This window comes from Lepidochelys kempii, chromosome 24 (genome assembly GCF_965140265.1).
Source record: "Lepidochelys kempii isolate rLepKem1 chromosome 24, rLepKem1.hap2, whole genome shotgun sequence".
Taxonomy (NCBI): domain Eukaryota; kingdom Metazoa; phylum Chordata; order Testudines; family Cheloniidae; genus Lepidochelys; species Lepidochelys kempii.
Genome location: NC_133279.1, coordinates 8,084,995 through 8,097,524, shown reverse-complemented (window position 1 = coordinate 8,097,524; position 12,530 = coordinate 8,084,995). Strand labels below are relative to the sequence as shown.

The following is a 12,530-nucleotide window of genomic DNA, read 5'->3' as shown; positions in this document are numbered from 1 at the left end:
GAGAACCTGAGGGCGTAACTGGCCAGAGACGGCGCATGGACAGGTGGGCTAATTTCACGGGCCAAGTGCCAGTTTCAGTCCCATGATCATTGGGGTGGGTGGCATCTGTGCTGGGTTGGGGGGTTCTCCCCTCTATCTGGGCAGGATTTTGGGGAGCGGGGGTTTGCCCGCAGTTCTGAGGTGAGGCCAGCGAATTCCTCCCCTGCTGCTGGGGAAGGGGGGGCCCTAGCCTGCAGCCCCACCCCAGGCCTCGGGGCCGGGGTTGGGGGGGGAGGATCGGGATTCAGAACAAGGCTGGGCCTGCTGGAGCCTGAAGCTGTCCCCATAGCAACCCCAGCCGCTTGCCTGAGCTAACAAAATGGCTGATGTGGCTTCCGGCTTGGAGGGGCTGGATCTGGGGGCCCTGAGCCCAGAGCAGCAGGCACAGCTCATGGAGTTCAAGGTGTGTGTGTGGGGGGGTGAGGGTGGGGAACTGCGGCACCGCCTTAAAGTGCATGTGTGGAGGGGGGGGCTGGGTCCAAGAGAAACACCTCCCCCCAGATAATGGGGCAATCCCACCCTAAAACAGGAATGGGTGGAGGAAGGTTCCCCCCTCCCCCAAAAGGAGGGCTGCTCCCCACCCAAAAACCTTTTTCAGTCTGGGAGCCATTCCTCCCCCTCCTCTTCTTCCCTCCCAAAAACTTAAGGTGCAGGCCCGAGGCAGCCCCAGGACCCCTTAACTGGGGATGTTAAGGGTTAGTTCGACACCCCTATGTGTGTCCCCCCCACTAAGGGGGCAGGGTGGGGCAGTGCTGATGGTCCCGGTCACTCCCGGGGGAAGACTGGATTTTTTACCTGACCATTTTGTTTAAGCTGTTTTAGGGGCTGTCTTGATCGTATTCGGGCTATTGGCAAGACATTGGGGTCCTGGGCAAGGCATGGGGAGTGAGACACAGAGTCTGATCGAGTCCTGGTTTCACTCCTGGAATTGTCACCCAAAAGTGACACTTTTCACCCTGCTCTAAATAAAATCGGCCAGACTGGGTCCGACCAGTTGTACATGGCCAGTGCAAGATGCTTCAAAGGGAATAAAGCGAACAGGGTAATTATCGAGCGACCCAGCCCTTGATGTCCAGTCCCAGCATCTAGGTTTCCCAAGAAACTTTTTTTTGGCCAAAAAAATGCAGATTCAGCAACACTGAAATGTGTTGTGAATTGCTGTCGGGTTGGCTGAATTGTTTTAGTCAAACACAAAAACAAAAAAACCCTTAAAAAGTGTCCAAAAATAATCAAAATGGTTTGATTATTATTTTTTAGTTCAAAACAACCCCCCCCCAAGTTTCCTTTAATTCTCTTAATAATCAAAAGTGTTTTAGAATGCTCAAAAAAATAAAATCAAAATGTTTCATTTAGACTTGAAAGAAACATTTCATTGTACTCAAAATATTTTTCTCTTTGAAATGCTAGAAGTTTTGAAAAAAAGCTCATTTTCAGTTTGACCCAAAATAAACGTTTTCTCATTTTTTTGGAGTTGCCAGCCAAGTGAAAACCCCTATTATCTGTACAGCTCTAGTTACGTTGAGCTGGAATGGTCTCAAGGATAGATCACAGATTCCTGGATTTAAAGCTATGAGCCAGAGGGCTGGCAATCCAATTTACTGATAAACAACCAGAAAATCCTGTTGAAGTGCTTTGACCCTACCCAGTCAGTGAACATTTCTCCTTGGCACATAAACTGTAGTTTCTCCGTTTTGCCATCTCCACAATCAACGTATTTAGGATTTCAAAAGATGTTTGATCAGTTTCAGTCATTCCTCCAATTTACGGAGAATATTCTCATCAAGGTGATAATTACTCATTCAGCTTCCCCAGGGCCTGATTTAGATTAAACCTTAGATCTAGAAGGATGTCAGTGAATAAAATCTAATACGTTTATTAGAGCATAGACTGCAAAATCAGGAAAGCTGGGTTTTATGCCCAGTTCTGCTCCTGAGCTGCTCGAACTCCCCCTTTCTGGACCTCTCGATCACCCTCAGAATGTCTATCAGGATTCCTGGCTTCTATTCCTGGCTCTACCACTCATGTCTAGTGGAAGAGGGGAACCTTTCTGTGCCTCAGTTTCTCCATCAATGTAATGGGCATACATAATATTGATGTACAGGATCATCCCTCACGGTGGGAATTGTGAGGATTGCCTAGCATCTGCATAGCACTTTGGAGAGGCAGAGGGCTACGTAAATGCTATGTACCACTGCTGATTCAGCAAAGCACTGTTGGACTAACGAAACAGGGTTACTGCCAGTTCAGTGCTGCAGCCCTTAAACATACCTTTGCTGTTGTGCTTCTGCTCCCAGATTAACACTCGCATTGCCAATGAAAAGTACCTGAGGTCTCACAAAGAAGTTGAGCTGCTGCTATCAGGATTTCTGAGGTAATTTCATCTTCCCAACACCACAGACACTTGGTACGAATTGGAGTCTTGAAAATTTACCTCCAACACCAGACATGCAGCTATTGGTTCAGTTGCCTCACTGTGCCTCAGTTTCCCCTCCTCAGGAGATGGTCTTCCCCAGTCTGATTGAGTCCTCTGGCCAAGGCAAAAGTCCTCTCCTTCCAGGAGAGACAGAAAGCAGCCCTCTCCCCTGCTCACAGGCTTTCAGTTCCTTTTGCCCTCCCTGGGCTCAGGCCTCCACTTTGGTCACAGAAGTTTTCACAGTTCCTTTGCCCTGGATGAGTCTTTCTCCTCCCAGTGCTGTAGCTCCCTCTTGCTCAGAGGAGGAACACAGTCCATATGGTCATCCTCTCCCATCCCTGGGCATAGCACCCTCAGCTTTCTACACCCCCAAGGGGCCCACGCTCCAGGATTTAGCCCCAAGACTGCTCAAACAGTCTGCCCTCAACTCAGGATTGCCCTGCTGACCGCGTGGCGTGGCGTGGCCTACCAGACCAGACCAGACCCAGACCCAGCCCTAGCAGGCTCCCCCCTCTAGCCCATAACTCTTTTCAGCGCTTTCTCCCTTTACATGCTGTTTCCGCCTTCCCAGCAGGCCTTGCTCCCTCTCAGTCACATGCTCCGTAGACTACAAGTCCCATGGTCTGGGAGGGAGTGAAGCAGAGGTGTAAGCTGGGCTTGAGCTCCCTTTAAAGGACCAGCTCACTGAGTGCCAGACCCTGACGTGACCAATTAGCCAGAGATGAGATGATCCAGTGAATATCTCCCCCCACTTCCCAGCAGGGAACAGCTTGCAGTTAGCAAGTGCACTGTAACCCCTAGGCACCTATTCTGACCCCTATTCCATGCAGCTGACCCAGCAGGATTTTATCAGGGAGAATCAGAACCATATGTGGAAGCTGTTAACAGCTTTAAACTCATCCATTCCCAGCAGGAATTGGCAAGAGCTAGCGCAGGCCCCCTTCTCGGATACTGGAGGTATTTCCAGGGGTTCTACTGGCATACAAGAGGTGTAGAGTGCCGTCTGGGGGAGGAGGAAACTGATTAACCAGAAGCTAGGCCTTAGTGCGTATATGTGGAGGACAGTTTGTAAGAAGAAATATCACTGCATGGGAGAAGGAAAAGGAGGGTTGAGAATGACATTGTGAGGATGGGGGCCACCAGATGGTGCCGCTACACCTAGTCTTACAAGTTCTTTGTCTGTGCTGGTGAGCAATGTTCAGTCTCTGAAGAAAAGCTGCGTTGTTAGTTTTATAATGTTCAATGCTCTTTGGTGGAGCTCTTGCAAGCAGCTGGGGCATTTGCTTTCTGCGTTAATCCCAGGGAACCAGGCCTTGGTACCGTGGTTGAAATTTCCTGACAGGCGGCATTGCCTGCATGCTCTTGGTGACCTTCTCTGTTCCAGGCCTGGTGTATAAAGTGTAAATAAAACGAATTGCACTAAGACTACATACACACTCTGTGTCACTGATTTCTCCTCCTCTGGAAAAGCAGCACTGCAGGACCCCACTATCTGCTACCTCTTGGCAGGGGCGTGAGCGTAGATTAGGGTAGAACCACCTGGTCTCACCTGGACTAAAGGGAAGGAGGGTCATTAGGGAGATAGCTTGCAAAGGCACTGAGCACTTGCGGCTCACATTGATTTCAGCTGCAGTTGAGGGTGCTCAGCTTCCCTGAAAATTGGGTCTGAAAGCTTCTACCCAGACGTTAGAGATGGAAAAATCCTGTTAGGGCCCATCTACTCCCTGTTGGTGCTTGATTATTTTCTCTAGGACATTTTCTTTTCAGGATGTATCTTCTCCAGTTTAATTTCAAATATCCCAAGTGATGAGGCTTCTAATACCATGGCCTTGGCAGACTATGCCATAGCTTAATACACTTCACCTGAAGGGTTTTTGCCCCTCTTTTCTTAATTGCATCCTGTTCCTCACTTGTACCCTGTGCTCCTAAATACTTCCCTCTTGCTGCTTCGTGCATGTGTGATTCAAGATTCTTGTAGCTCCCTGGTCTTAGCAGGGAAATCCCAAGTAGCATACAGGAGTGTGGACACCCCAAGAACCAAATGGCATGGGGATGGGTATTCCTAAGTGAGGAGCGGAGAAGTTCTCCAATCATGGGCCAGATCCTCAACTGGTTTAAGCTGGCATAGCTCCTGACTTCACTGCAGCTATGTTGATTTACCCTCGTGTATTATGGATACTGTGTGACCGGTTGTCTTCGCATGTACCCTGCTGTAAATCAGGAGTAACTCCATCAAAGCCAACAGAATTACTCCGGCATGAGGCCAGAACTGGGCCTTTCCCTGTAGAGGTACCCAGCTGAACGGCAGGAGCGTAGGTGAATGCAGATCCCCCAGTCTATCACGCCAATATCTAATTGCTTTCAATAGGATTTCAGGTTACAAAATGCTTGGGACATTATCCCGGGATAGTATTTAACCATGATGAAATTTTTGTGGTTTTATTTCAGGTGAAATGTATGTTTTCTCCCCCATTTGTTAGTAATTATCTTATCGATTCCCAATGCAGGGCTGTGTAATTCAGTGAGGAAGATTTAATTGTGATAAATATTCCTTAGCTTTGTGCCAGTCTAAATTGTTGTGGGGTTTTATAAATATAAAATTCCCTAAAATTGAAGGCAAACATAAATTAAATGTTTTTCCTCAGTAACTAATTGGCTTATTGATTCCCAATATAAAAGTGTAATTTACCAATTCGTCTTCTGTGTGTTCAGACAGGGCTAACATAATAAGCCACCACAAGACCAATCAGTAAAACTTGGTTTAAAGTCTATTTCTCCCCGTTTTTCCCCAGAGAAGTTATGCTGAGAAGACCAGAGAATATCCCTGAGTTTGCAGCAGGTAAAACCATTATTTTAATCCTGTTAGACAAGAAAAGCAAGACTTGTTAGTATTATTATGATCTTCAGAAGTATTGAGGCAACGGTTTAGAGAAAGTGAGCCAGATTCTGTCTAGCTTACCCCAGTGTAAATCCAGAGCAACCCCACTGAAGCAAGGGTTGAATTGGAAGGGGGGAAAAAGGAGGGTGGGACTATTCTAAGCCCCACCCACAAAATAAGCTCCACCTCTGTGAGTTGCCAAAGCGAGACACGGCTCACGGTAGGTAGTACGTGTATTCAAAATACAATCATTTTGCTGCTTGGTGCTCCTGGGGATCCCACAGACTCTGCTCCTTCTTGACTGGCGGGGAAAATATAAAGGGTGGCATCTCCCAAATGCCACCCACGTGGAAGAATAAGTTGGGCAAAGTAAGTCTGCGCCCTACTCCATCTCTGCTCTTATGTGAGAGGAGTGAAATCATTCACAATATTGACCATGATGTCAGCATGGCTGCGAACCTGGCTTAACCTGTTGCGGATCCGAATGACACAGTTCACATCGCTCTGAGCGACTGTCCCAGGCTCTCGGCTAGGGAGGCCACCTCTCCAGGTTTGAACCAGACAGTACTCTTTTGTGGTGGCTTGTCCCCCATACAGCACTGGGACCAAACCAGAAGTGATTCTGTGCGGTATTGGCCAGGGGACACCATTTTTAAGAGCGCACTGCTCCACCCCCTCTGGCGTGAACGCAAACGCACTGTGCGAGATCAGGCTGAGGGGGCAGGAACACGCCAGCGGGGGGCAGGCCAGTGCCATTTCCAGAAGTACTGGAACGCCCAGTATTCTGGGACCATGTCTGCAGACTCAGGAAGACCCCACTGCAGTGGTTCCGTTAACTTCTTTGCACCATAGCAGCTCAAGGCGTAAGGTTTGGTTTGGTTTTTTAATGAAAGGTGAGATTTTGGAGAACCAGACAGTCGCTTCAGAGCAGTGCTGCCCTGGCGTATGGGTGCACATTCGCTGCTTCTGAGCCCCGTACTGCAGTCAGTGGAATTTCTCTGAATCGACATGCTGCAGGCACTGATAGCTGCAACTGGCTCTTTGGCTTTTCGTGGCTTGCCTTTCTACGGGGCGGCTTGCCGCTGGGGCGAGGCGACTGATTACGGAATGAGCCGCTCCTGGGAGAGAGCAGGGGGATTACCCTGTAAAGGGCAGCAGTGAAGAGGAGAAGCCCAGGCAAGGGCTGAGACACCGCAGAGCATGTGGAAACGCTCCTGCAAAGACCCTGAGACGGAGGGAGCTGGATAGTGAGGGGCTGCAGTGACCAGAAGGCTCCTGGGAGAGACTCTGACTGGGAGAACAGCCGAGGACCTATTGCTGGGGACTCCCTACCTACAGGGAGAGAAGGACTGAACTGGGGTTGGGGCCTGAAGGGCTGGTATGTAAGGGGTCAATAAACAGATCCCAGTGAGAGGAATGTGTTTTCGTTACCTGTGGACTGTGAGTTATTAAGGTGCGCTGAAGAGGGGAGAAACTGGTAGCAGGGCACTGCAGAGTGACCTCTGACCTGCAGGGGGCGCTCATTCAGTGGCCACCCCACTACAGCCTTGTTATTTCTACTGCATGGGTTTCTAGTCGTCCTTCGCTGCCGAAGGTGCAGCCTGTGGCCATTGCAGATGTTTAGAATGAGCCCATTCATGGGCTCAAATGATTTACTGTTCTCCAAAAGGTCTGCCTCTGTTGCGCTGGGATGGGGATCTAGATGCCAGGGTCTGGCATACGCTGGCACCCCCGTTGAGGTTTCCCTCAAGCTGCTAACAAAGAGGCTGCTTAGAAACTGGATCTTGGGCTGGCTAGAGTCTCTAAAGGAAGGTTTAGACTCTAAGAGGAAGATTGGTGGCAAGGTGCCCACCAATCTCACTCCACAACCTTAACTCTGTCCCCCCAAATCTGGCAAGAGCCCCTGGAGATGAACTGTCAGTATGACTCAGCCAGGGCTGCCCTATAATAAATGGTCATGAGCAATGAGTAAACAAACGTGCCATTTACACTGACACTTGCATTTAGGCACTGTGGCCTAGTGGCTAGGGCACTGGACTGGAGCTCACCAGACCTGTGTTCTATTCCCATCTACCACTGGCCAGCTGGGTGACCTTGGGCAAGTCACTTCCTCTCTCTGGACCTCAGTTTCCCCATTTTACAGATGGGGATAATGATACGGCCCTCCTTTGTAAAGCACTTTGAGATCCACGTCTGAAAACTGCTGGAGAAGAGCTTGGGCTGATAACGTGACGATGTACATGTGACGATGTATTTAACGTGGTGTGTCGCACAGCTCTGTGTTCTGTCATTTGTCTGCATACACCACAACTGCCTTTGTTGTGTTACGGGGACAGATTCACTGATTGATTCCAATGGGTGTTACTGTTAGGCACCTAAATTACCTTTGTGAATCTGGGCCCTTAACTCTGTATTTCCTGGCTTTCGGAGGTTCAACTCTAGGTGCATTTGATGTTCTGGGAGGGTACAAGGCATTGGAGGTCAACCTGAAATTGTGTTAATAATATTTTGGGCAGCAAATTTACCATATAGACCCATCTATCGAGAATGGACATGTATGGAATGAGATGGAGATGTGCGTTATGGGTCTATCACCATCCATCCCCAGCTGTCTATCATCTCTCCAGCCACCTATCGGGTCTATCTGTCCCCATTGCACGTAGGCACCGAATGAAACAAAAGATGCCTTAGACCAATATTTCTTTTCACCTTTCTCTGTCATTTCAGAACATTTTACGGATCCAGAGCTTCCAATGAAGACACAGAAAATACTAGCGGAAAAAGCAAACCAGTTGAATTGAGAGAGACCCGTCCCATTCTTTCCTTGCTGAAGCAGGATAGAAATTTAGGAGATTTTTTTTTTGCGGGGGGGGGGGGGGGGGGATGATTCTTAGATTTATCCTCCAGATTCTCTGGAATGTGTTTATTTTTATTTTGAAGGCTTTGCAATATGGCTAATAATTCTCAGTTGTGTAGTGTCCTCTGGAGGCAAAGAGAGAGATTGCACCCATGTGTTGCTGGTGATGTTTCACGCTTTACAGCTGTATGTTCTGGTAGCATCATTAAAATAGATCTACTGGTCAACCCTGTTCTATTCACGGACGATTTCCTTTCCCTACTCTGGCTTCTCTGCGTGGCAAAGAAAATGTACAAAGACAGGAGGCAGATCTCATGCCAGGAGGGTTGCTGTTTATTGGGCAGATTTTTTTTCCTAGTTGCCGTGGTCGTAGTGAAGGGAATGAGGTACCAGCTAGCTTCTCACAAGTGTCTCCATCCGTCACTCTCACACCTGCCCTTTGACCGCCACCCTTTTTCTGTCTTTGCAAGTGTATGTGGACAAGTACATTCCTTCAGGCTTGATCCTGTGAGGTCTGAGGCTCTCTCAGGGAGCAGCTGAGCACAAGAGGCAATGTTGAGAGGGTAGGACACTGGGAGTCAGGAGCTCTGAGTTCTAATCCTGGCTCTGGCTCTGCCACTGCTTGGGTAAGTCCCTTCCTTTCACTGTGCTTCTGTTTTCTCTCTCACCTTTTGTCTATTTAGACTGTAAGATCATCAGAGAAGCAACTATCTTTTACTCTGCCTCAGTGCAGCACCTGGCCCAACAGGGCCCTGATCTCGGTTACTCTGCGTCCATGCATAAGGTGGGCAAAGAGCTTCACATTATTTATCTTATATTCTCCAGTCTTTCTGTCAGGGAAGCTCAGTCATTCAAGGCACAGCTCCTATTACCACAGCAGGTAGGACCCCATTGTGCTCAGCCCTGCACAAACCCAAAACAAAGAATCACTCGTCCTGCAAAGAGCTCATGTTCTGACCAGCTAAGGCTGAGCGAAAGGATCATCATCATCACCATTCTGCGGATGGTGGGACGGAGGCCCAGGGAGAAAAAGTGACAGGCATAAGGACACACAGGGTAGCAACCTGCCAGGAACTTGGAGGGGGGAGCACAGGTTGCAGGAGGAGAGAGTGTGGAGGAAGCACCAGGAAGTCAGTCTGTGTGCTCATGGCTGGAATGCTGGCTGCAGTTACAACAGCTCTGTAAATAGTTCTAGCAATAAACAGTGAGTTAGTCTTGCAAGCATGGAGACCCTTCATGTTATCACCCAGCCTGCAGTCCATGAAACACAAGGAGGGGAGGAACTGGGAACTGAACCCAGATCAATCAATTTGCAAACATCTAGAAGATAATAAGGTGATAAGTAACAGTCAGCATGGATTTGTCAAGAACAAATGGTGTCAAACCAACCTGATAGCTTTCTTTGACAGGGTAACAAGCCTTGTGGATAGGGGGAAAGCGGTAGACGTGGTATACCTTGACTTTAGTAAAGTTTTTGATACTGTCTCACATGACCTTCTCATACACAAATTAGGGAAATGCAACTTAGATGGAGCTACTATAAGCGGGGTGCAAAACGGGTGGGAAAACCATTCCCAGAGAGTAATTATCAATGGTTCACAGTCTGGCTGGAAGGGCATAATGAGTGGGGTCCCGCAGGGATCAGTTCTGGGTCTGGTTCTGTTCAATATCTTCATCAATGATTTAGATAATGGCATAGAGAGTACACTTATAAACTTTGTGGACAATACCAAACTGGGAGGGCTTGCAAGTGCTTTGGAGGATAAGATTAAAATTCAAAATGATCTGGAGAAATGGTCTGAAGTAAATAGGATGAAATTCAATAAGGACAAATGCAAAGTACTCCATTTAGGAAGGAACAATAAGTTGTACACATACAAAATGGGAAATGATTGCCTCGGAAGGAGTACTGCGGAAAGGGATCTGGGGGCCATAGTGGATCGCAAGCTAAATATGAGTCAACAGTGTAACACTATTGGAAAAAAGCAAAATGGGATGTCTTAGCAGGACTGTTGTTAGCAAGACACAAGAAGTAATTCTTCCCCTCTACTCCACGCTGATTGGGCCTCAACTGGAGTATTGTGTCCAGTTCTGGGTACCACATTTCAGGAAGGATGTGAACAAATTGGAGCAAGTCTAGAGAAGAGCAACAAAAATGATGAAAGGTCTAGAAAACATGGCCTATGAGGGAAGATTGAAAAAACTGGGTTTGTTTAGTGTGGAGAAGAGATGACTGAGAGGGGACATGAGAACAGTTTTCAAGTATGTAAAAGGTTGTTACAAGGAGGAGAGAGAAAAATTGTTCTTCTTCACCTCTGAGGTTAGGACAAGCAGCAATGGGCTTAAATTGCAGCAAGGGAGGTTTAGGTTGGACATTAGGAAAAACTTCCTAACTGTCATGGTGGCGAAGCACTGGAATAAATTGCCTAGGGAGGTTGTGCAATCTCCATCATTGGAGACTTTTAAGAGCAGGTTGGACAAACGCCTGTCAGGGATGGTCTAGGTAATGCTTAGTCCTGCCTTGAGTGCAGGGGACTGGACTAGATGATCTCTTGAGGTCCCTTCCTGTTCTATGATCATCTCTGTCCCAGCCCAGCACTTCCTTCCTCCAGTATGAAATATGCCCCAGCCGCGGGGCTGAAGGGTGAAGGCAAAGCATGGGAATGGGGAAGGGTAACAAATCAACTAGCCGCGTGAATCTCTACTGACCTCTGCTGGAGCTCGGCAGGAGGCGTTTAACTCCTTAGCTGCAGTGGCCCAGGGTGGGTGAGATTTACCCCAGTGCAGGGAGCCAGCACAGGGTGTGATTGGTTTTCTCCCTTTCAGCAGAGCCAGCCTCCTGTTAAATGTCCTGGGGATAAGTCTAAGGGCTTTTACAAGCCTCCTTTTGCTTCTAGGAGATAGCATAGGGAGTAGAGCACTGGCCCACAGGAGACCTGGGTTCTATTCCACTGGCCTCAGGGTGACCTTGGGCAAGTCACTTCCCCTCCCCATGCCTCAGTTTCCCCATCTGTAAAATGAGGATAATGACACTGCCCTTCTTTGGAAAGCAGTGGGGGATCTGCAGATGCTCAGAGCCAGGGAGTCTTATTATTTCAAGCCACAAGTGCGTTAGCTCCAACATCATCCTGGTTTCCAGGAAGGACAAGCTGACATTTCTTCTTCATCGCAGAGCTGCTTCCTGGCACAGGCTTGTCTCCCTAAACCAGCACCCTGAGGACACCTCATGTCTCTCTGCTCCCCCTGCTGTGAAACACTATTAGTTATTTCCCAGCAGCGGCCGAGACTATCACTTGTTTCAGGGAATGATGGTTAATTTGCCGAGACTTTAAGCATTTGCTCAACAGACAGTAGCTTACCCCTTGTGGCAGAGAGCTGTTATTTATCTGTATTGTTGTAGTGGGGAGCCCTGGCCATGGACTAGGTCCCCATTGTGCTAGGAGCTGTACATACACCCTTTGCGCTGTTGCCTAGTGCTCTTCTTCTATCTCATCTAGAGTGATGCTTCTCAGCTGCTAGCCTCTGGCCGGGGATGGCAAGAGAGGCTTAAATTCGCTTTCAAATGTTTTTCTGAAAAAGGAGCAAAGCCTGCTGGTGGCAAGGCAACACCCACTGTCAGAGCGCCTCTGAGTGGTCTCATGGCAGGGAGGACAAGCCTGTCTTGCCTCAGTGCCAGCCCCCTGCTGGCCAAGCAGAAACAAAGCGACCTGGTGCTTGGGGCGAAGAGCTTTTCCTTGAAGTCTGGGAATTAGGGAGTTACAGATGTCCACAGAGTTATGTCATATATATATAATATCAGAGTTGGAAAGGACCTCAGGAGGTCATCTAGTCCAACCCCCTGCTCAAAGCAGGACCAATCCCCAATTTTTGCCCCAGATCCCTAAATGGCCCCCTCAAGGATTGAACTCACAACCCTAGGTTTAGCAGGCCAATGCTCAAACCACTGAGCTATCCCTCCCCCCTGTTCTCTGTAAATTCACCACCCTTCATTCTCTCTCTCTCACACGTCTACACTTGAATTTGGATTAAGGTAGGGTGTGAATTTAAAGCACAATAGTTATTCCAGACTAGCTATTCTGGAGTAAGTCCATGTGTAGACAAGCCTTTAGGTACTTTTATGGCCCCTGTTACCATACAACTGTGATGTATAGATCATGGGGCTGATTCTGATCTCCCGTTGATTCCACAGTGGAGTAACACCAGTGATTTCATTAGCATTACGCCTGCTGGAGGGCGCAATTCTGCCCAGCTCTCTGGCTCTGATCCAGCAAAGAACTTAAGCCACGCTTGAACTTTAAGCACAGACGTAGCCCCATTGAAGTCAGTGGAATGAGGGGGAGGAA

General features: G+C 48.4%; 1 protein-coding gene across 1 annotated transcript; it reads left to right on the top strand.

Annotated features, from left to right (window-relative positions):
- Nucleotides 1-308: 308 nt before the first annotated feature.
- On the top strand, nucleotides 309-8,204 carry RIIAD1 (regulatory subunit of type II PKA R-subunit domain containing 1). The gene is made up of 4 exons (XM_073323106.1): nucleotides 309-442; nucleotides 2,334-2,410; nucleotides 5,245-5,291; nucleotides 8,058-8,204. The coding sequence occupies exons 1-4, from the start codon at nucleotides 359-361 to the stop codon at nucleotides 8,129-8,131; spliced, it is 282 nt and encodes a 93-aa protein (XP_073179207.1). The 5' UTR covers nucleotides 309-358; the 3' UTR covers nucleotides 8,132-8,204.
- Nucleotides 8,205-12,530: the final 4,326 nt, after the last annotated feature.